The following is a 25,335-nucleotide window of genomic DNA, read 5'->3' on the forward strand; positions in this document are numbered from 1 at the left end:
GCGCCATGCAACCCAGGGCCGATCTCGGTCTGGTACGGGTGCTGGTCCGCGTCCAGAGGGTTGGGGCCGCCTGATTTAATGGGAACAGCCAGCACGACAAAAAAACAAAGAGTTTGGAACACCCAAAATGTCAAAAAAGTGCCCTAACAATATGTTTATATTTGACGAGTTGACGAGTCAATGTTTGTCCGATCTGGTTTTAGACTCAAATGGAGCAAAAGTTAAATCTTCCACTTACTGTATGTGGTGTGGAAAGAATTATCACATTTTCCCAATTTGCTTTGAATACCTTAAACTTTAAACAAATAAGCAGACAGTGTTAAGATCAAACATTGATGACGGCTGACCATATTTTTCAAAAGATCCAATAATTGCTTACAAGATTTGTATTTTATTTTATAATTCTTAAACTAATTTTATTTCATTTTTTTTACTTTTCATTTTCAGTTGTAATTGGTGTTATAGAACTTTAGAAATAAAATTGTCCTGACTTGACAGTAATTTGCATTGTACACTCTTTTGAGTTTAAGCTTTAATGACACTTTAGCTCATTCCGTAAGACTAACTTGGCTTGTTTTTTTTTTCTTTTCTGTCCCCTCTGTGTTTGCAGTGCTAGTTGAGAGTTTCGTCACTGAGTCTGCTTGAAAGCCTCAGATTTGTCCTGCTGTCCTCCACAGTCAAAAGGATTATAAACGGGATTAAAGGGATATTTGTTTGACTTTTATTTTTTTTCGAATCGGGCAATGAGAAGTGCACACAAGTAGTGAGTCTTACCTGTCACTACTCTTAAACGAAAGGCTTAGAGAATATCTTCTCAGCTCAAAAATGTGTGCGGTAGATCATGGAATGTGTTTGTTAGAAGGTTTTGACGAATGAAAAGGTCCACAGTATAGCATTTGTTTGATCGGCTTTGAATCTCTTCAAGGGTAAAGATTTTTATGATTTAGTTCCACTTTGTTCCAGGCCTGTCAACAAAATGTGTTAAGGTTAAAATCATTACCCACCGAGGGCAGATAGGAAGCATTTTCCTAAAATGCTAAAACAAGTGTTGTTTTTTTATTAGATTTTACATAGTAAAGTATTTTCCAATGTTAAGACCTTGATAAAGTAATGAATGTAAAATAAGAAGTCCTTAAAATCCGAGTAAAAAAAATTTGACTTTGTCAAAAAGTGAGGAAAACAGCCTGTAACTCAGAATTCAGTGACTGTTTTTTTTTTTCTTTTCTCAAATAGAAACACCTATTTTCAAACCTTTCATTTTTTCTAAAACACAAACAATTCCCAGTGTAGATGAAAGTACAAGGTTTCCGCAACTTTGGAGAGAGATGTTGTCAAAGATGTCAGCAAGAATCATTGTTTCTGCAAAGACGGTTATTGTTGCACTGGTTTCTTCTGGACTTGAAGTGTCACAGAAGGCTGTTGTTGTGAAGGCTTTTATCAAAATGGCATTTAAGATCATCATCCAAGAAAATCTCTATTGCTGACACAGCGTCACATCAGAGCCAGACTGAAGACTGCCAACACATTTTTGAAGTCTGGGGACGTGCTATGGATGTTTTCTATATTTTCTGATGAAACTTGAGCTGTTTGGGAATAAAGAGGCTGCTTTAGTTTAGTTTGGATAATGATGAAAATGGCAGCCCTTCAAGTCTGTTGCCAGGTTGTCTCAAGGTGCTTAATTAAGGAAAATAAAAAATGAAATTCATTCATGTAGGTTGTTCTAATCCGGTCCAGATTATTTCAATAAACCCTATTAATCTATGTATAGACATATCTCAATTGCCTATATAAGTGACTAACAGTGTAAATTGAATGGGTTTTTATGTGTAATGATCAAGCAAAACACAACAGAGAAGATAAAAAAAAAAAACTTTTCAATGGAAGAATCAATAGAAACCTTCAGTGGACTTGATGAGGGCGACCATCTGCAATGACTGGTTGGGATCTGAGAGGACAGAAAAGGGACAAACACAGAAATACTAGAACATCTGTTATAATGCAAGAGTCTGTAGCAATTTGATTATAGAAATAGAAAAACAACAAACAGAAATTGTCATTGTTGGAAAACAAAACAGAAAAAAAAAAACCTGCAACAAGGAGAGAACAGACCAACTCAAAATGTCATCATCGGTTATAGGGCAGAAAAATAAGTTGGTTTTGGCATCTGTGAGAACAAAGGGGTCAAGCATAAAATCACTGGGACATTTTTTATAAGACAGAAAAAAAAATGTAACTAGAGCAATGACAGGAAATGGGGTGTAGCAAGTCATCATAACAAGGATTCGATTAATATCATAATTTGTGGTTGACGATAAGATTCATCAACAATATTGGTTTATTTTGAATGACCCAATTCACTGACCTAAAATCGATACAAGACATCTATTAACCAAAAATTCAACCCGTGTAACTCACAGATAAAGACCAGGTACTGAACAGTTTTCCAGATTCCTTGTACTTCTTGGAAGACAATCAAGTGTTAATAAAGAATGTGGAGAAACAAGAATGAATGCCAAATCCATTCACGTTTTGGTTTCGTAAAGTTCACCCCACTGTTGTTTTTTCACATCACAATAATACAAATGGAACATTATTGTCACAAACGGGCAGACGGCAGGTTCCACGTTCAACAGGTTTATTTGCATCGACAGGATGACAGGAGCCAGATAAGGGTAAATGTCCACAAAGCTAAAGCAGGGACAGGCAGGCCGAGGTCGGGCATTAGCATAAAATTATCAGACAGTAGGCGAGAATAGTTGAGTTCAGGCAGGTGTTGGGGGCAGGTGGTAAACAGACAGAGTTGGATCAGAAACATGAGAAGGCAGGTCGGGAGATAACGCTTGGTATGAAGACATGGTGTCACAGACAATACTTCACACTGAGTGAGGCTCTGAGCGCTGTTTAAGTCTCATGTGGGTGATTATTGATGAGCGTGATTGTTGATGATCTGGGGACTGTGCGCTGGAGCAGCTGGGAGATGAAATGTGTTAATACTATGGAGATGGCTCCCACCGATGACCAGAGAGGGACCAGAGACATAGCTCTAACTCTTTACAACACGACCACACTTTTTGATCAGGTGGTATTGCAAAATTCAAAGTGTTTCCAGACATTGGATTGTGATGAAGGCTTGATCATTCTTTGCTGACATCACGTGTGCATTCTCCGCTATATTTGAATTAAGTTGTTTTTATGTTAGAGTAAAATAAACCTACTGTGCCTGAATCCAAATAACAGAAAATGAAGGAAACAAATTGGGTCTTGAAATTGAATGATTGGATCTGGACCTAAAATTTATGTTTTTCTTTGAAATGTTTCCCCATTCATCCAAGTGGCTCCATCAGTCTGGAAAAAAAACAACTACGAATTTATAGAACATCTGTTTCCAGACAAAATAGATACAAAAGATACTTCAACCATGAGGGAAGGCAAGAAGACGTCAAAATGACCAAAAATTACTAGAACATCATTTATTAAAACTAGATACAGCATTAATGCGTTTTGCATTCATGAGTCCAACTATGTGCATTGAAAAAGAGGAGGAAAATGGCCATTTCACCCTAATTTTACAGTGAATAAGACGTTTTACATCCTTTTGAGAAGGTCGAGCGGGAAGAAGGTGGAAGAAATGGGAGATGTGCATACATCTGTAACCACAACAACAGTGCCAAGAATTAGGCATAACTTTTTCCCCTCATCCTCTTCTCTCACCGCTAAACTTGATGGATGGGAATGTTTTATAGTCTCCTAAAATGACCCTCGGCACTCTAGGCTTATAGCAGCCAAACAGAAAATTTGGCTCAGAGCCATCCTTAACTATAAGCTTTATCAAAAAGGAAAGTTTGAAGTTTATCTTTCAAAGTCAAAGGTGGTGTCTGCTTTCTGAGCTGAACTGGAGAATAGAGGAAAGCTAAAAGTTCTGCCACACATTCTAGTTAAAAACATTCCAGGAACAAATAATCCTGCTGTGAAACTCATAATTTTCTTTGAAAAAAAAAAAAAGAAGGCCATCATATTTTATATTGGTTCAAGCTGATCACTCAACATTCCAGGAAATGTGTTTTGTATTGGAGAAAAATCTACATTATTACATTATAGGGCAATTGTGGGTGAGAATTAACTTTTTGCACTTCTACCAATGTATTAATCCGATGACTGTTATAAAATAGTAATTGTGGATGAGTGTGTAGGTAAAAATGGAAACAGTGATATATTTCTATATTTCCTTTAAAATGCTCAAAAGATGATGTTGAATTAATTATTTGTGAGCAACCTTTGGAGTTTTACTTTTGTTTTCCACCTAAGCCCCTGAATGCTAGTTGGCAGCACAGCACACTTCGAGTAGCTGTTAGGTCTGCCACGATTATTCGATTAGTCGCGACTAAGTCGACTATGTCAATAGTCGACAACTATTTTGGTCGTCGAAGCGTCATTTTTTGTTAGTTTTTTCCTTGTTTTGAAAAAAATAAACAGTGTGCGCTTTCTAATGCCAGGTCTTCCGTTCTCTTCACACATGCGCAGTGGTGCTAAGCTGGTTAGCAGTGATGTTACAGGGTAGGCTGGAGTATTAACAACAACACAACAACACACTAACGGAACTCGAAAATGTGGGGAAACATAAGAAAAATAAAAGAGGAATATTGTCCAATGTCATTTCTTTAAGGCAGAACTTGTGTTCCATGAGATCACTATGACGGTGCGTGAAGATGAAGCATGTTGTGACTAAGTTTGATCACGCTGAGCAGAGCGCTTCGTCCAGCTATGCTAACATCGGCGCTAAGACAGGTAGCTCTGCCGCGGCAGTTTTCCAGGTTTAAATGGATCCTGTTCGGCTGGCATTAATGCGCTGTTTGGAGATAATCCATCAAATCTGCAGCAGATCCGTGTCTACGGCGCTTCTCTGAACCGCTCGTCAAAGGCTTCATTCATATTCTGCGCCACGATCACGTCGTTCGGTTCGAAGAGCGGATTATGAAACATTTACCGCGCAGACAGAGAGGCCGTGTGTCGGTACGGATCTGCCGCGGAGTTGTGGAGCGATGTGCGAGTCCCAGAAGTGAAGTAGCTCGCCTAAAAGTCCAGAGCTAAGTTGACAAGTGTAGCATTACATTAGCGGAATAAGCATACAATTAAATGTAACTTAAAGTCACAAAAACGACAGCAAACAGCATAGTAACCACAACATTAAAGAAGTAGCACAGATTTAAAGGTTCTCCACCAAACTGAAAAATACGATTTCATTTTGTTCTGCACATGTGCAGTTGATGTAGGTAGTGAAAGAATGAAAGAACTTATGTACATTCTAACATCCCCTGCTTTTCTCCCTTTTTGAAAATGTACATTTCCCCACTTTTTTAAAGATGTAATGTCTTAAAGCTCTTTGTTTATCTTGGTATCCTGAGGTTTTTTATGTATAGGGATGTCTTCAGATCAAATATGTCATTAGTGTTTTGCTTTAATAAATGCGCCTCAGTGAGCAAATATTTTGAGTGTGTTTATATCTGCTATTAGCTTTTAAAATACTATATACATGTTATATTAAATATATGCTTTAAAGCTTTAAAAAATACTTGCAGGCTTTTATTAGGTTTTCTGTAGTTGATTCAGATTACCTCATTTGATTTAAGTCTCGTCTTAATGCCAGAAACTAATTAAGGAGAAAACCTGGATGATTCATTAAAGGCTTAATAAACTATTGTCTTTATTTTTAGTTAGCATATAGCTTAAACACTTCAAGTTTAAAGCCAATTGTGGTTAAGATGTGTGTTTTACATCCAGTCGCCGCACGAACCGATTAGTCAACTAATCGAAAAAAATAATCGGAGATTAGTCGACTATTGAAATAATCGTTTGTGGCAGCCCTAGTAGCTGTAGGGCGCTAGAACAACAAGATCTCGCGAGAACCAGTTTGTGTTAAATGTTGAGTCTCATTGGATCAATCAGACTTGCGTTTTTTTTTTATGAGACATATACTACTTTGTATGTCTCATTTCTTTTTAAGTAATACTTTCAAAAAAAAAAAGAGTGAAAAACTGTTCTGGTACAGTCTTGGGATATATCGTGATATGTATTGTATTGCGAGACGAGTATTGCGAGACGAGTATTGCTATATGTATTGTATTGGCAGATTCTTGCTAATAATTGTGGACTATCACATTGAAAAAGCTTTGTTTCACTTCCCCTGAAATCATACTTTGAATTATAAAACTGCTTGCACAGGTTCTGGGGATTCAAATTAACTATTAAAATGTAACACTTAATTATATTTATAATGCTTTAATAGAAGCATTAAAAGTGGAGACATAAAAAGCTATTTGTTGGTATCATTAGTTAATGGGCGGTCAGTAGGATAATTGACATGTTTGTACTGTTTCACCATATAACCTGAATTTCCTCTTGAGGATTTTTTGTGTTTAATCGCCATCAAGCCTGCATTGTTTGACACTTATTTAACATAATTCTTTGAGAAAAGCAATGTGGGGCAAGTCTAGAATGCCATTGTTCTCTGTCTCCCTTCCTGACAGACACTTTCTTGGCAAGGGGGGTAAAGAGCTTTGCGGCTAGCGCCAAGCTGATTTCTTTGGTGGCTCTACTGCCGGTGTTGGCAGCACGCATGGCATGGTGACAACAGCTAAAGAGTCAAACTTGATCGCCTGTTTTCCCACTCATTATTACAGTACTTGTCACAGAATGTGATGTGATTTCTTTGGTCTGGATGTTTTTGCATTTTACATAAATGTGATTTATAATGAAAGTGCTGATCGTTTTTTTTTTTCTTTCTTTCTATAAGTTCCCAAAAGTGAATTCTTAAAGGGATGGGCACCATCAAAAAGCACTAGGCTGGATTTTTATAGTTATCGTTAGACTAAAAAAGAAAAAATCCTATTACAGGAGTTTCATATGGTTAATTAATCAAGGCAGAAAATGTGGAACTCCCTAAAATGGTATCTTGTTTTTTCTTTTTTTTTTTTTTTTTTTCTCCTATTGTTAGTATAGTATACATTAGCAATGAATGTTCATTAAATGGGACTATAAATACCCTCAAGAGTCCATTGGCAAGAGCTTTGTCTGTTTAGTCTGAAGGGAGAAATTTACGCAAGAGCTCAGACGGCATTTGTAGCTTTCCAAGAAAATTAACTTTACTAAACTAATGAGCAAAATGTCTCCTTGGTTGTGAATTTGTATGAGGCACTCAACTCTAAACAGAGCACCGAGCAGAGTAAATTTGGAAGTCTTTGACTTGTGCTGCTTTCAAATTTTCAAGAAAGTGTGTCACGCCAGGTTCACACTGGACGCAGAAGGAGGCCGCTTCCATTTGGCGCCCTTGTCAACCTATGGTGTGGATCACACCCGCCGTCTGGTCTATTTTGTGTGCAAGCGATTCGCGGCAATTCTGGCAGCAAGTTACATCAACATACATGAGAATATATGGTTTATTTTCAAAATATAACCATTTTATTCCAAAAAAAATACTGCGATTGACAAATTTAATCATGTTTTTTTTAATCTAAACTTTTATCTAAACAGTTTATAGAGATTAAAATAAACACTTTGCGGCGCTTCCACCATGTGAAGCGTCAAGGCTTTTTATGGAAGTAACCAATGTAAAGAAATGACTTTATTTAGGAAATGTTTCTGCTTTTTCTTGATCAAAAAAGCACTTGAACTAAGAGTTTCTTGTCATTTAGGTGCTATCTGTTGGATGGGATCTCTAAAGGAGCCTGGCTGAACCGCTCCAGCATCATATTCGCCGGGAGCGACAAGTGGTCCGTGGACCCCCGCGTGTCCATAGTGTCCAGCGTGCGAGACAAACACGAGTACAGCCTTCAAATACAGAAAGTGGATGTATTCGACGACGGACTGTACACATGCTCCATTCAGAGTGAGCGTAACCCGCGGCCAAAGCTCCTCAACCTCATTGTAAAAGGTGCGTAGAGGTTCTTGGTGTTGTTGTTTGAATGTTTGAACATATAAATGTTTGTATACTATGTTTTTCTTACTTTCTATATGTACTGAATGATTTCATTTATATGTCTGAGTTGTGCCATATGTTGATTGACTCTTCTACAAAGGTGTTTCTTTTTTTTATTGAAGGTTCCCTACGACTTTTATGTGACCCAAAGTCATATTTGTCATTTACAAGATAAGAAGCAGAAGAAAGCAAACATACATTGTGCCTTTAGGCTGCGCTACATAAAGTAGAAGCCTGTTAGTTTAACTGACTGGAGGCAGACCAGCTTTAATCAGACCTCCCGCAGTTTAGTCACAGCAGGTGCTACAGAAAGATGGAAGTCTTTTGAGTCTAAAGTTTTTTTGAATGCAACATACAGTGTTGGAACTAAGTTTGTGTTGATGTGTCTCAGTGAAACTGCTGTGAGCTGTGCCTCGTTTTGTCTGTTTAATAGGGCCTTTTCTAAATGAAGATTTACGACAGTCTTTCTAATAAAAGCACAGAGATTTTTTTGTTCTATTTAACATCGTCTTGTAATGGCCTACATTCTCTGTTCTCAATCTTGTTGTAGCCTCAAGCAGGAATTGGATTAATTCAAAGTTCATTACGTATTATACTGTTTAAGAAAGTCAAGGTTGACATTCATTTCAATGTTACGTTCGAGTTGCAACATCTCACTAGAGGTAAGGGTCAGCTAAGTCATACATCTTCTTTGTAAGAGAATGTTGAACGTCAGTATTTTTCACTACTCTTTATTTTTAAGAGTGTGTTCTAAAGAAAAGTTGAGGAGAGGTGAAACATTAAACTGTCTGATTAAAAAAAAAAAAAGTGTCCACATTTTCATCTGCCCTGAAATAGTAATGTTGGTTTGATTAAATAGCTTTTGTCCTTTTCTTTGCCAATGAATAAACCTGTTTACTTGAAGTGAAATACCTTAAGATCCCACTCATACTATGTTTTTTTCTATTGTAAAATTGTTTTCAGTTGTGTTTTAATTAGGATTTTTAACCAAAATTGAAGAACCTGTTGTTTTTTAAAACATAATTTCTGCAGAGCAGCAGGAGCTCATTACAAATTTGTCTCTGAGTTGTGGGCGGGACTGTTGGCACTTAAGTTGGCCTCCTGTAATTTCCCATCAGCCCTTTCTTTGCACTCTCTCCTGCTAGCTCAAGGGTCTGTTACCTGAGGCTCTGGAGACATTCTTTTATTGCTCCATTGTGGCTCTTTGGCTTTGAAGAAAACTTCAAACTTAACTGATTAATGAATTTATGTTTACATTTTTGACATGTCAGATAGAACTAACTGATTAAAATGATAGTATAAGGTATGTATAGATTTTAAAATAATTTGGATTCTACACTAATGTTGTCATGTTTTTATTCACTGGTAAAAGAAGAAAAAGTATGAAGGAAGACAAGAAAATCCCACATTTCTTGCATTTTTAGTTAAAGTAAATCTGCTGATTAAACACATGATTTTATTTTGTCAAACGTGAAAGAAGTTATATTTGTTATGCAGTGTATAGAAAAAATGAGTTGTAGAGAAGATTTCAAAGCTATTTTTATAAGTAAACGACTTAAAGGCCACAAGACCATAAATGAAGTGTATTTTTCTGACTTTGAGGTGAAACTTTGTGGCTCTCGCTGAGTTTACTTCTATAGCGCTCTTCTACCATGCTTTACGGCCCAAAGCACTTCACATTTCACCCATTGTCACACAATGATGGCGGCTCCTGTGCTTTATACTGCCACCAACCTATAACCACCAGGAGCAATGTGGGTTTCAGTGTCTTGATGCTTCGACACAGACGATCAAGGCGGGAATCAAACCTGCAGTACTCGGATTAGAAGTTGACCGCTGTACCTCTGCCCCACAGTCGCCCCCGTTAACTACGATTTACACAGAGCAGGTGCTGTTACTATTAAGTAGAAATTATATTATATACTTAATAAAGGTTAAATCCAACCTTTCATTTTTTTCATGTAACATTTGTCTTGAAACAGTCACTGTTTGCTATGATACTAGGGCTGCCACAAACGATTATTTTAATAGTCGACTAATCACCGATTATTTTTTCCGATTAGTCGACTAATCGGGTCATGCACAAAGTTGATGTAAAACACAAATCTTAACCATCATTCACTTTAAACTAACTAAAAACTATATATATATATATATTCACACTAGCATCATTATAGATGAAATGTAAGCTGAATTTGGCCGCAAAAGATGCTAGTGACGATGGCTGAAGATGCTGATAGCCAACTAAAATATGAGTTAAAGGCCAAATTAGCCTAAAAAAGCCTAAGTTAGCAAAGACAGCTAGCATGTAGCTGAAATAAAAACTCCAAAATAGCCTAAAAAACCTTAATAAAAGCCAAAATAGTCCAATAAGCTAGCATAACACCATTATAACTTTCAACTTTACTACACTGACTCCATTTAATATAAAGTAACGACTAATCGACTATTAAATTAGTCGTCGACTATTTTAATAGTCGATTAGTCGTCGATTAGTCGACTAATCGTGGCAGCCCTATATGATACAGTTATATGAATTGCAAAGGAAGGATTGTAGGATAATCATGAGTGTTTCTTAACTAGTCTTTCCTCTTTTTTTTATTTATTGGACTCACTCAAAATGTGTGGCCGAATCAGCTGTCATAGGTGACAGGCGTATTTTCTACATCTGATTATGCAGTAGAACTTACTGAAATTCCTTCAAGTAAACAGCCTTTTTCCTCCTTCCAAAAGCCAGAAAACAAAACAAAACCGGAATTTATTAAGGGCCGTCTGTTAGACAAAAGCCTGTTCTCTCTGTGTGTTTTTTTTATTTTTTTTAAGGGCTTACTTTTGTCTCGGAAATGCAAAGCCGTTTCCTTTTTTCTCTGTGATCTATAAAACAGCGAAGCTAATTAAAAAATCCTCATGAAAAAGTTAGCATTTGGCCGTGCTTCTGTGCCGCATGCATCCAAACGTGTCGTGATAAACAGTCATCATCCACTTGGCAGGCAGTAATGGTCACTACAGGACTATCATGTTTTTGTAGGTCCTGTCCTTTTGAAGAAAGCTCAGTAATTTGAATCCAACCAGAGGTATTTGAGGTCATGGCAGCTGCTCACCACTGGCCATATGGCCACAATCAAAGCAAAGCTAATGTGCCAGCTGCCAGCTGTATAAAATGTTTGCAGTGGCTGTCTTCCTGATGGTTGTGACCTAGATGGTAAATTGTAGCAATAGTTTGGACCGAAGGTGCTAATTGTTGTTTGCAGCTGTATGTCCCTTCAGAGGAACGGATATGTTTTTTTTTTTAGAACAATTCTGAGAAACACGATGATTGGTGAAGACTTTAACGGTGCAAATATTTTGTATAAGTTCGTAGTGCACCGCAAAAAAAAAAATAAAAATAAAAAAATAACATATAGGATCCAGTTCATTCCGGTTGATTTCAGTAAAGACAAATTATCTTGGTTGCATGATATGAGCTTTGATATTTGATCAACCATTACCTAAAAAAACTGAAATATTGTGAAAAAGTGACATTTTTATTTGTTAATAAATTCAGGAAGTAAGTGAAAGTCATATTTTTTTAGGGACCATTTTTATTATGACATGTAAGTAATGCAAAACCTAAAATATTATTTCTCACTGCAGACCAACAAAAAAAAAAAAGTTATTTTTTGCACAAATGCCAGGTTTCTGAATACTGTGTTCATTTCTATGCACTCAGTACTTGGTTGGGCCTCCTTTTTGCATGAATGACTGCATCAATGCACATGGAGGCAATCAGCCTTTGGGACAAATGTATCAGAAAGTGTGAGCAGAGGAGTTTCACTGTAAATGCTGGAAAACGTGTCACGGTTCTCTGACATCATCTGTAGAATTCTCCTCAGCAGAAAATGAAGCCTGAAGTGGGTCAGGCACGCTGACTTCAGTTTAATCCGTCAATCTCGGCAACGATCCAAAAATGGCCAATTAGGCAGAGTAAAGTGAGAGTTGTGTTGAATCTGCCTGTGGGTTCACCTACCTGTCATTAAAAAAAAAGAAAAAGCTGCAAGAATATTAAAAACGACTGGATTCTACACAACCATCACCCTCCCCCCTCAAACCTAAATAAATATATATTTACACCACCTGTACATTTATTTGTGAAATAATACTAGACAAATAAACATTAAAGGGTAACTAAACAGTAAATCAACATTTTTGGCTGTAAAAGAAGAGGTGTAAAAATCACAGGGTGTCTAAACATAAACATTTCTGGTTTTTCAGAAAGTAACCAATTATTAATAACCCTTTCTCTCATCTTCACAGAAAAAAAGGTAGAAAATAAAAAATAATCCTTTTAATGAAACCGTCTATCAAAAAAGTCTAATTCTTTTGTCTTCTGCTGCAGCTAGAGGTATACGGTATAAATTTGTTGCATTTACACCAGAACAATGTTTACTCGTTTATTGTGGGACTTACATCGGAATAAAAAGTCTCAATCGCTTACTTGGGCCTCCTGAACTTTATGATTTATTTTTCCTATTTTCATCAAGACAATAATAAACCCAGCCCACACCTTCCGATCAACAAATTTCACCAAAATTCACAATAACAAAAAACATCCTCTAATTTGTTTCTATTTTTTCCATGTCAAACTAATGTGGGACTGAAAAATTCTTCAAACTGGGTCACAGAAACACAGATATAGGGGTGGGACTATGAATTCTGACTACTAGTATGTAATACTCAGACATTTGTTCATTTATATAGTATCTGATAGCCCTGCTGTCAGACATTTTTGAGCCAGTGGTTTGAAACAATGAGGTTCTGGAGAAAGTTCCAGAAACCTAAGTAGTGAAACTGGCATCAATTAGCTCTGTATCACTCTCCATAATTGAATGGCTGTACATTACATCAAGCTAACCTCACTGTCACTGTCAAACAAAGATCCAGACTGCACTTCCCCCTCTCGGCCCACCTCAACTAGCCCCTCCCCTCCTTTTTTTGAGAATAGTCGGCCTCCAACTGTCCTGTTAGCCCTTGGACTCAATGGGAAATTGTATTCCTTTTGCCAATTGCTCCCAGTTGTCTTTTGAGGAACTACATTGTTTAGTTCTTCCTTGTTTGGTGAAATTTGTTGATCGGAAGGTGTGGGCTGGGTTTCACATTATTCCAGGTGCACGGCGGCGTCATAAAGATGTTGAGCAGTGATGCTTTTTGAAATGACAAATCTGAGTGCTTCTGGGTGGCTTTCCTCTACCATCATGTCGCAAAAATATACTCATCAAGATGTGTATTTTGGGGTGAGGAAATGGAAATAATACCTTGTATCATAAAGACCGAGAAAGAAAACATTGTGCCAGTGAGGCATCAAACATCGGCTTGGCTGTGTTGTGTATATCAATTAACAAAGAAGAAATGAGAACAGATGATAATGCAGTTTTACTTTACCACCAGATCATCCGGTCAAATACATTTAAGTTTACTAGTGAGCAATGAAGGAAACGGAAACGGTGTAGTGAACAGCCAAATGAGCTGTGCTATCATGAGTAGTGTAGTGGCTTTGAGATGGTTTTTCAGTGGGATGTAAATGAGGTTAGAGGAGAACCTGTGGCTGCTACATCTGCTCCTCCTTGCTTTCCTCCTCAGCACATGCACTCCCACTTTTTTGTTGAGCTTACATCCTCTTCCTATTCTACCTTCCTGTGTTTTGTTCAGGTTAGTACCTGTTTTTTTTTTTTTTTTGCTTCATTGCTGCTATTGTGGTGATGCATTTCAATATAGACGTGCTTGACCTTAAGTGAATTCTAGCATCTAAAGAAATCTGAACGTTTCTTTCATAAGACACAATGACTGTCAAGCTGGGGAACTCAACTTTTGACCAACCTATTGGCTCAACACGCAGAGCTACATTGTTTGTTAATACAGACTTGTACTGATCATTTGAAAAACTTATATATGACCAAATTCAATGAAACATCTTTTTTTTTTTTTTTTCTCCTTTCGGCTTTAATCTTTAAGGGTCGCCACAGCAAATCAGCTTCCTGCATCTAACCCTGTCTTCTACATTCTCTACTCTAACACCAGCTACCTTCACTTCTTCATTCACTGCATCCATAAACCTCCTCTTTGGTCTTCCTCTAGACCTCTCTCCTGACAGCTCTAGATTCAGCATCCTTCTACCAATATATTCGCCGTCTCTCCTCTGAACATGTCCAAACCATCTCAGTCTGACCTCTCTGACTTTATCTACAAAACCTCTGAAATGTGCTGTCCCTCTGATGTACTCATTCCTGGTCCTATCCATCCTGGTCTCTCCCAGAGAGAATGTTAGCATCTTCATCTCTGCTATATCCAGCTCTGCTTCGTGTCTTCTTCAGTGCTGCTGTCTCTAGGTCGAAAAACATGGCTGGTCTCACCACAGTTTTGTGCACCTTTCCTTTCATTTGAGCTGATACTCTTCTGTCACCTAACACTATTCTCCACCCTTTCTAACCTGCCTGCATGTGATTCATGTGGACTGTTGACCCGAGATACTTCAAATCCTCCACCTTCTTTATCTCTTCTCCTTGGGTCCCTCTCATTCACACACATGTAACCTTCATTTCTCTGCTTTTCAAGGCAAACCTCCACCTCTCTAGCTTCTCCTCCACCTATTCTTTAGCCTTGCTACAAATCACATTATAATCTGCAAACATCATAGTCCATGGGAATTCCAGTCTAACCTCCCCTGTCACTGTCCATCACCATTGCAAACAGGAAGGGGCTCAAAGCTGATCCCTGATGTAATCCCACCTCCACCTTTAACTCATCTGTCGATTTCAATAAAACATGAAATTGACTGATACATTTTTCAGATTTCCATTCTAAACTGTTCTCACATAATTACTGACCTAATTATTAATTAAAATCCCTCCTTAGGTGGAACTTTCATTAATACAATGATACATTTTCTGAACTATAGGATTAACTAGAGACTCACCAGAGACCATTGAAAAAACTGTTCCATTAGGCATTTTATCAGAATTCATCAGAGTTTCGGTTAAATACATATTAAGTAGCAAAATTCAGATATTCTTGCATTACTGAGAGCTGGTCCTAGGTAGGCCCCAGATGAAGCCAAAAAAAAGCCCTGGTTACCTAATTTTCATGACATTTGCCAGAAAAGATAGATGGAGAACATTTTGTCCTTAAGTTAATGTGAAGGAAAAAGGCAAATATAAGGAGCTTGGTAGGAGTATATTGTGATTGTTAGACAACTTGCTTTGTGTATATCGAAAACTAACCCTTTTATGAGACTTTTCTTGGTCAGTGGTGGTTATATCTAATACATGTTACCCGAGGGAATAACGGCGATAATCTGGCAATATTTTGGTATTACATATTTATCAATGCAGTTTAAGTTAAGCTAGCATGTGTTCCAATCCATTTGATGGGTCAATGTAGCATAACAAGTTATTACTGGATCGGAATAATTTGGAAAACAGGACCTTACTTTACTTTTTCTTTTGCAAATGGGCCCTCCAGACTAGTCAGGGTGCCTATTTTGATCCTGACCCATTGCTAAACTCACAAACACTGAGCATGTGAGCATCTGGACACTATTGGAAGAAAGTGGACAAGTCTAATAAATCATGGTTTTCTGCTATACCTCAAGGATGGCTGGGGGCAGGTTGGGCAAAGGGCAAATTGGCAGAGGCAGTATGATGCTTTGGGCAACATTCTAACTAACTATCCCCCCCTGTAGAATGTTATTTTGATACTCAACAGCTACCCGAGCATTGTTGCCGACCACATGCTCCCTTTTATGGTTGCGGACACTTTCAGCTGCATATTTTCCACTGAAATAAAAAAAAAAAGTAAATGAAAATCACAACCAAGAGGTGTTTGAGGTGTTGACCTGACCTCCAAATTCCCCAGATCTCAATCTAATCTGGCACCTGGGGGATGTGATGGACAAACAAGTTTCATCCATGGAAGTCCCAGTTTGCAATTTACTGGACTTAAAGGATCTGCCGCAAACATCAGGATGCCAGCTTCAACCTTCCACTGCACACAGTCTATAGGAGTCCAAACCCTGACTGATCAGGCTGTTTTGGCTCCAAACTGGTGATCAACAGAACATTAGGCAGGTGTTCACAATGTCATGTCTGATCTGATAGGGGCTCGGTTGTTTTAATTTTCTAACCGCGTGTTAACAGCTGCTCTTCCTTCGGAAACACTCATCTGTGCTTTCCCTGACCTATTTCCAGTCTACCCTGAGCATTATCTAACGTAGGATAGAGAGGAATGAGAGATTAGTATCAGACTCAGCCCTTCCATACATCACATGACTGTCTTCCCCCTCAGCTGCTATTCCCCCCCATCTCGGTTAATTAAGATTGAAGATGTGATAAAGCATTAAATATGCACAGCACCTCTCATCTAAGAATATCTTGTCCCAACAAGGAAGGGTAAAGAGGCATGATTCCCCTCCCCAGTTACAGCTCACATGAGTGTTAGTAATGCATTTCAGGCTGTCATCCCTAGAAATGACAATCTGTAGAGAAAAGAGTTGATCTTAGAAATTAATTAAGCAATATCTTACATACATAGAATTGATTTAATCGGCTTTCTGCTAAATACACATATGCAGCATCCACTGTACGTCTGTTTCTCAATTATCCGGTTTAAGACTAAGCAACTCAAATGCTGTTCAGGATCTCTTGAAATATAAGGACCTGTTTTCCTCAGTTGTATGAAATTATACTTTTAAAAAGTTGTAAGAATAATATTTTAATATAGGATGTTATTGTTTCTTAGTTAAATGTCCAAGTCCCAGCTCCTGCTTTTTGGGGTGAGGCCAGAAATAAGTTAAATGCCCAACAGCACAAAGAAGAAAAATGTAATCTATCATATTATTTCATATTGGCTAGTTATTGATTAATATCAAAGCCCTCCACTGTTATGAATATATGGGGATCTCAGAGCTTCGAAAAGATGATTCCATGCTTAAGAACGCCTGAAATATTGTGTCGAAAGTTTGGTTATTAATGTGATTTAGCACTTGTAATCAGTAATGAAATTTGGACTAAAATCTTGTCCAGAATGAAGGAATATGAAATACTTAAAAACACTGTCTAAGCAAGTCTGTCTTATTCTTACAGCACATTTCACACATAAAGGCAATTCTATTTGATTTACAGTGATATAATAACATTGCTGATTACAGGAAAATGTAATCCAAAGAAATACAAAAATCAAATCAAATTATGTTTAATGATACAGTGAGACTGCAGTTCAGACTCAGAAGCACTCCTCATGACATGGAGAATTTCTTAGATTTTTGGTAGCCAACGGAAAACATAAATCCTCCTGATAAGATAAGATAAGATAAGATCTGACCCAAACATCGACTGTCTCTGATAACACCACCCACTTTTTCCTGCCTGTCAAGAAGGATTTTCAGGTCTCCAGTTTTCAAAGACTCCACTCAGGTCAAACTGATGTTTTTCTTGAATCAATGTTTATGAGTTTAAGTGGTATGGTCTAAACTTTAGGCAGTAATGGTTCTGAAGGTGAAGTGGAATTTGTCCAAGAGGTTGTTTGTGTTTGCAAAGTTGTTTAGCTGCATCTGAATTGCTTATTCATATTTTTTTTTCAATACATTTACATTTAGAAATTACCCTACACAGTTACAGTTATATGTAGAAGGATCCAGGCTACTTTTCTTCAGAAGAGGTTTAACAACAGATTGTGAAAAATGTTGTCTAACTAGATCAAGCAGTTTTTATTTTCAGATTTTATTTTTATTTTTTTTATAAAGCTGAAAGGATTTTTTTACAGAATTTGTTTGTTTGTATCAAGCGTTTGGGATATTTTTATTTGAAACATTGAAATTGATCGCCGGTGTGCCTCTGTCTCTTTGGTTGGATATGTTGTCAATCTCCTTTTCAATGAAAAAACAACCACGTTCCATAATAAGATAAGCCACTGACTGTGCGGTTAAATAGGACTTTTGAGATTCCTGCAAGTTCACAACTTTAAACAAAATGAAATGCTTTCATTTTCCACTCAGATCTTTCAAAGCCTCAGCAGTGTTTCTTTGCGTGAGCATGTATTGATCCAATGCGTACTTAAAGGAGGACTTCCTGGTGTTTGTGAGAAAATGTGAAGAAAGTATATCTAAACACTGAGTGTGTTGCATTGGGATTTGCTATTTTAGGATATATACAACATGCTGGTTACACATGTACTAGGGCTCCATGATAAAAGGAAAACTTGCGACTTGTGATATTAGCGATTGATGCTGACAATATGACTTAGGATACATGAACAAATAACAAAACAACTAAAACATCATTTCCATTCCACTGCAATAGTTTCATCTCAATAAAACTCAATATGAATTATACTGCAATTATATCAGTTAAGAACTTTTATGTTGGGGCCAATGTAAGTTTTTGGCACTTGGGATTTTTGAAGAAAAACTTAAAGCTTTCTATGTATATGCATATTTGTAAACATTCAAGGTTTATTGGAGTTCACGCCGTCTTTTGTGATAAACATATTTCGTAAGCTGATAGTGTGATGTCGGTATCAATTTATTGTACAAGTCTAATATTCACACACGTTTTCTTTCAAGTAGAATTTTATTGTATTTGTAAATAAGTATTCTCTCCAGCCCAGTTACAAGTGAATAGTTCTGCTAAATGGTTCGGCGGGAGTGATCTCCAGAGAACTGACTGCACTATATCTCCCAGCAGCCCCAGCACACAGTTCCCGGATGCTGCTCCTCTGTCGCCAATCTGACAATCACTCACCTGCTTCTTAAGCAGCACACAGAGCCACACTCCGTGTGAAGTATTGTTTGTGCCACCCTTCCTGCATTACCGAGCGTTTCTATCTGGACCTGTTCTTCTGTTTCTGACCCTGCTTTATCTCTGCCCTGACCCTCGCCTGGACTCTGACAACTCTACTCTCTTCTCGGATGATCCCATGCTTGTGAATGACCTATGCCTGTCTGACCCTGTTTTAGCTTTGTGGACTTTTATTCCTGTCTGAACTAATTAACTCGCTGCACGTGGAACCAGCTGTCTGCCTGTTTGTGACAACATTGTTTAAGTCAATCTAGCTTAACAATAAAAAAAAAATCTAAAAAGAATAGATTCATTAACAAGTGATATAAGAACTGAAAGAGTTTTAGATAGACGACAGAACTAATGCAGAAGACCATTTTCAAAGATTGTCTTGAGTGACAGAAAAAAGTACTTCATTAGGAAAGGAAGGGAGAGGTGGCCTTAGATTGTTGAACAGTCCAGTAAACGCATGGATGGGTTCATATTTTAGAATTCGAAATTCATGGTTGAATTAGAGGAGATTCACTGCCAGTCATGGGACTAAAATTATACTGAATGAATTAAAGCTTGAAATGAAGCTATGAAATCTAGACCCAGTGGACCCCTTCATATTAACATCTGCCCAGAAAAAGAACACAGAAAAAAGTCACAAAGAAAAATCTGAAAGCCTAATCATTCATGGATCAGTTGGACTTCAATTCGCTGAAATGATGGTGTCAGAAATGGCAAGGGTTGGCCTTATTACTTCCTTCAAATTTAGCTTTTAGTTTTACAGCTTTTTGAGATTGGTTATCCTCATGATTTTGTTTTGTTCTCTTTTTCTGTGGGGCTTATTTTACCTTGCACTTATTGTTGTTTTAGGTGCTTTTTACTCAAGGTGAAAAATCTCCAAATAGAACGGCCCGCTTACCAAAGAGCTTGCGCGATAGCCTTATGATTGGTTTACGCACCAAAAGTAAATCAAGATTCCTCACTTCACACATATTCCTTCAAGGACTCCTTCACTTCAGAAGTTTGCTCATCCACTTTTTTTTTTTTTTTTTGTTTTTTGGCTTTCGAGCCCAGAGACTTTTATCAGTTACTGCTGGCATTTAAAAAATGTTACATTTTTCATAAACGGAGTCCAAAACCAGCTCTCCAAAGCAACGCTCTGGGTTGATCCACTGAACAAACACCTTGAATTTGACATTTCCATTTTGCTTACTGCTTACTGAGCTCCTCTGGAGGATTAGAAACATCTAAAGTTAAACTATAATTGGACCATATCTGTATTTTGCTCTTATATGCATTTTTAAAATCGATCGTACTTTGTGGGAACATTAATTAAAAACACTTTTCGATGTAAATGTGGAGCTCAGGAAGCTTGATGTCGAGTTTTCTCTGTGACTTTGAAAGTGGAAAAAAAGCATGACATTTTGTCAATATAATCACTAAAGGTTAAATAGAGGGCTGGTATTTGATCACCCTTAACAGTAAAAGCTTGCTTTAGTTGGAAAATGACCAGCTTAAAGGAAAAACAAGTCAGTAATGTCTAAAAATTTAATTCGACGAGACTTTAACAGTTTGGACTTAATAATCTACCCATCATTTCATTTGATATTAAAGACCTACAATCTGCATCAGTGTGGATTTCTGACATTTTTTGGGGCAATTGATTGAATCATAACTGTTTTAAAGATATTCATTAAAATATACACAGAAATTGTTGTGTTAATTCTTTCTATTGGTTTAAGAAATAGAGATTTCCTGTTTACTTCTTTGTGACAGAAAGAATCAAAGTTGAGTGGACTGTTGCATTTTTTTTTCTCTTCATGTTTTGTGTGCTGTGAGAAGAGCTGAAATAATTATGTCTCAGATGAATAATTACACATTAATACAATGCGGTCTGCCACTGATATTGCAGAGAAAAGTGTGGGGAGAATATGAGTGCATCCAGAGGAACAGATTTGGCCTTATGGTCCCTGACATTTAGTTAGCCACTAATCATTGTCATTTGTGTTGGTGTGAATGTGTGTGTGTGTGTGTTGGTGAATCCTAATCATTGCCTCTAAAATTCTACCCTCTGTAAAGCAGTTGCACATGTCTGCATCACCGAATGTGTCTCCTAATGGCGGTGTGTAGATGCCTGCGTGTTTGTGCACCACAATGTTAGCCCTCATCATAGAAATGGCTGATATTAGTTGTGTTTAATTAAAATGAGGAAGGGCACGGGTCAGCCACTCAGCTCTCGTGTCTCCCTTTAAAGAGGAAACAGATAAAGCTTGAGGAGAAATGAACTTCAACATTTTTATTTGGGGCTCTTGGAGCTTTTGAAGTAGAAAGAAATGACTGGATAAATGTATTCTGACACATGTGCTTCATTACCAAGATTTGTGTTGTTTGCAGATTCCACACAGTTGGTGGTGGTGAGATGAGGGGGTCAGACTGAAAACTAGTAGTTGCTGTATCTTAATTGGACTTTTGTTTTTTTTTTTCCTGGATATCGTATCCTGAAGGCTTTACATATCCAATAAAAAAGTAGTTAATATCAACACAGGCATACCCACGAACAATAGAATAAAAGGACTGAATTATTTGAATGAAAAGAAAGTTCGCACAGCTGTACCTTGCTATATCTCGATTTACTTTTTTGCAATCTCGTTTTGGATATTTTTTTTGTGCAATTTTGCATGATTTTTTTTTTTTTTTTTTTTAATGGTGCATAGGGTTCTGTGTCCTGATTGGCTGTAGAGCACTGTCCTCTGTTCCGTGTCTCCTGTACAGAATTAGATAATTTTTGCCATATCTACGTAGTGCTTTGCGAAAAAACGCTAAAGATAAATATCGTGATAGAACTTTTTCTTTATCGAGAAATTACTCTATCGCAAAAAGACTTTTATTTTGAAGGGTCCAAAATTGACACTTGCTAGTAACGAGCATTTTCTTCATTTTGGCGAATAAAAGTAAAGTTAGTTGCCACATGGTGGATAAATGTTTGCATCTAATTATGCTTATTAGCTGTCATTATGCAAGATAAACAAACACAAGACAACATCCCCCCTCGGTCACTTCCGCTAATCTTCTCCGAGTAACGTTTAATTTTGGCGGATGAAGCGGCGGAACATCTGATGTTTTTCAATAGAACTGAACACACAGTTTAGTTGTCTATTTTATTTATGTTCTCGTTTGAAACTTGAAAGCTTTTGCAGTAATTTTCAGTTTACTATATATGTATTATACATATATATATATTAGCTATTTAAAAAACTAATTGCATCATTTTCAGTGCATCTGTTATGTTGAAAGTGTGGCAGGAAATCTAAAAAAACTTGCTGATTATGATTATATATTCCCTTTTTGAGCCGCAGCGCATTCAAATTTGACAAATATAGTTAATTGTTTTATATCCAAATATATATCGTTATCACCTGATATACCATCAACTATATATAAAAAATTCCATATTGCCCATTCCTATATCCACATAAATCTTTGATCAAGAGCAGATTTTTGTTTTCAGTCCTTAAAATGCCAATCATATTGACTTCTTGAGCACCAAATGATTTAATTTTCATCTTTCTTATGATAGAAAAAGGCTATAATAAAAAAAAAAAAATAAAAAAAAAATTTGGTAAAACTGCAACTTCTTCAGTTGAAGTGTTGGGAAGGCTTTTGTTTTTTAAAGTACAATAATCAAACATGTTTGCTCATTCTACTATCATGGAGAGATCTTATTCAGCAGGGATTTGATCCAAAGCAAAGTATTCTTGTAGACTTGGGAGCCTGGTTTGCATGGGTAGTAAAAAAAAAGGGCTTTTGATGATGAGCTAACTGTGCTGTAAAGTACATATCTGTTATGCATTATTGAAACGCTCAAAAACACTTGTGGCCCTTATACAGTTGAAAGATACAAGTGAGAGCAGCTGATTTTATTCTGATTTTCTGATATTAGCAGTTTCTGTTTTAAGACATTGAAAAGAAATGTTACATTTTCGGCATTACAACTTTATATTTATGTACTGTATTTCTGTTAAGAAAAAACAATTAAAAAATTGAAGCCAAAAAAAAAAAAAAAAAAACTTAATTCTAAGCCCAAGAGAGTTTTTTAGAAAGACACATTTAACAATTTCTCTGCTGCAGCCACTTGAAGTGTTTATAAAAAGTGAGATCATATCTCAATGACTTCAAAGTATTGACACAAAACTTTGTGTACTGACTTAATACTTCTATCCAGGGAGTGCTTCCTGTATTTTTTTGTATCTATTATTCTAGCCCTGCTTTTAACAATGACGTTACCATGGTGACAGTGCCCTGTTGAACTGCCTGGCAGCCTCATCACAGGTTTCAGCTGTTTCTAGGTACAGCTTTCCTTTATCTCAGCAGCACCTGTTGTTATGCTAAATTAATTCTAAAGTGCATTTTCACATTATTACCATAATATTCATGCTTACTAAGCATTTGTAATAAGGTGTGACAGTGTGGCTGCTGCCACTGCATCTTAATCTCTTTAATTCACCTCAGTGTAAATTGTTTATTTAGGGCGGTGACTGAGAAAAGGCAACTGTATTTTAAAGTTTCCCTTTAATGTTTAAATTACTCACTTTATATGCTAATGTTTACGTATTTTTGATGATCAGATCAGATCATCATGTCAGTAAACAGTGTTCTGGTCAGTTTCATGAGTGGTGACAGTGTGGGAAAGTCTTTATTTATATTTTTTTAATCAGCTAGAGGTGTGAGTTCTCGGCTTTTGTTGGTTCTCAGAGGTGTGAACTACAACTGAAACGTGGGATCTCTGGCTTTGTTTTCTGCAAATCCAGAAAGCAGCATGCCTTGCAGGCAGCTTTTTTCATACAACGCGGTTCTCATCAGCAGAGACTTCCTGGAGGGGAGTCACAGGAGGACATCTCTGAAATACACCAGCCCTAATTGGGCAAATAAATATCGCAGGCTGCGTTCTGCAGCCCCCACAACAATCCTGCGAGCATCGCTCGCTGAATGCACACTGACCACCGGCAATGAGGGGGCGGGTTACTGACCTGTCTCTTTCTTAAAATATATCTGTTGGTCATTGACCTCTTTCACTGGACTTTAGGGGATTTCTCTCCTTCTCTGCTTCATTGGCTTGTAGTTAAAATAGGATGTGGTTGCAAAAACCCCCCTTGAGTCTAGGAGATTTCCGTTAAAGAGTCACTTTCTAAAGGCACAATGACAATTAATTACAAATAATTCAGAATCTGATGTTACAGTTAGTTACAGATATTTTACAACACAGTCTCACTACCAACTCGTCAAATATTGACGTTTGGTTAAGGACCATTCCTTGTCACATTTTGATGCTTTGGGTGTCCCCAACCTGTCGTTCTTTGACGTGCTGGCTGTTCCAAATAAATCGCAGGTCCTTAACCGCGAACCGAAAATGGTCCAGTACTGGGACGCAGAGCGCACCGGTACCCTAACCCTAATCCAGTTTGCGTCCCGTACCGCACTGGTTCAGTGCCTGTGTCCAGTGACCGTGTCTGGTACCGGATTTGGTACAGCTTCCAGTGCCGGGGTAGGGTACCAGTACTTGCCACATCCAAAGAATCCCGGTTCGTTGATTTTAAGAACAGCCAGCAAGTCAAATAATGAGGAGTTGGGGACACCCAGAGCATCAAAAAGTGACTCAGAGGGGTCCTTAACCAAACATCAATATGTGACGAGTTGGGAGTGAGAATGTGTTGGATAAACACATTTTATGGTATCAATATTAGGGAAGAGATTTAAAAAATATTCAATTTATTGAATATTTATGACTCAGTAACAATGCATTTCACACATAGACTGTAAAGACATCTGTGAAGATACAGGACACTAGTTTAGGAATAAATGTTGCACCTGTCATGTACTCAACTTCAAATAAACATCATTATGACTTTACATGGGTGCATTTATTGTATTTTCTTCCCTAAAAAAATGTTCCCTGTGAGTAACCCATTTATCTTCCCACCACTTTAACCTAAATATAGCCCAAATTTATCTAATGGTCACAAATGTCACCACATTTCTTTAAAATGTGCCACTGACCGATGTCAACTATAAAAGAAAAATCCTCCAGTCGCCTTTACACTGTTTCCTAAAACCTCCACGGCCACCACACCAGATGTAATAATGCGACTGCCACCTCCTAATTTTAAAGGCAGCTGCGTGTCAAATTAGGTGGAAAACTTGCATTTTGGTCGCCACTCAGTGTCATTTCGAGATATGTGACTGTAGTCTAAAACAGATCTTTAAATGTAAAATTGTGTTAAGACAAACACTCTCATTGTCTGGTAAATCCACTACATTTTCACCTGAAGGAACACATAGAAAAGTGAGAGTCAATTATTTTTGGGATGAATCAAACAGTTCCAGTGGCTCAAAAATTAGAGATGCAGGTTTTAACAAAGCTGAATAAAATCCTTTGATTTTCATCTGCAAGTACCTTTAAGATCATGCAATGCTACCAAGAGATCTTTTGTGATAGCTCATAATTATAATCAGAAAATATCGAGAGTATCTTTGAAAGGGCTCATGTTGTACTAAAGTATATATATATAT

General features: G+C 37.3%; 1 protein-coding gene across 2 annotated transcripts in view; it reads left to right on the top strand.

Annotated features, from left to right (window-relative positions):
- The window catches only part of negr1 (neuronal growth regulator 1), a 181,020-nt gene that overhangs the window by 54,356 nt on the left and 101,329 nt on the right, over positions 1-25,335 (top strand). For both annotated transcript variants that reach the window (XM_024278316.2, XM_024278315.2), the window contains exon 2: positions 7,689-7,927. In XM_024278316.2, coding sequence (XP_024134084.1) covers positions 7,689-7,927 — 239 coding nt within the window. The remainder of the gene's footprint in view (positions 1-7,688; positions 7,928-25,335) is intronic.

Source organism: Oryzias melastigma, linkage group LG4, assembly GCF_002922805.2.
Source record: "Oryzias melastigma strain HK-1 linkage group LG4, ASM292280v2, whole genome shotgun sequence".
Taxonomy (NCBI): domain Eukaryota; kingdom Metazoa; phylum Chordata; class Actinopteri; order Beloniformes; family Adrianichthyidae; genus Oryzias; species Oryzias melastigma.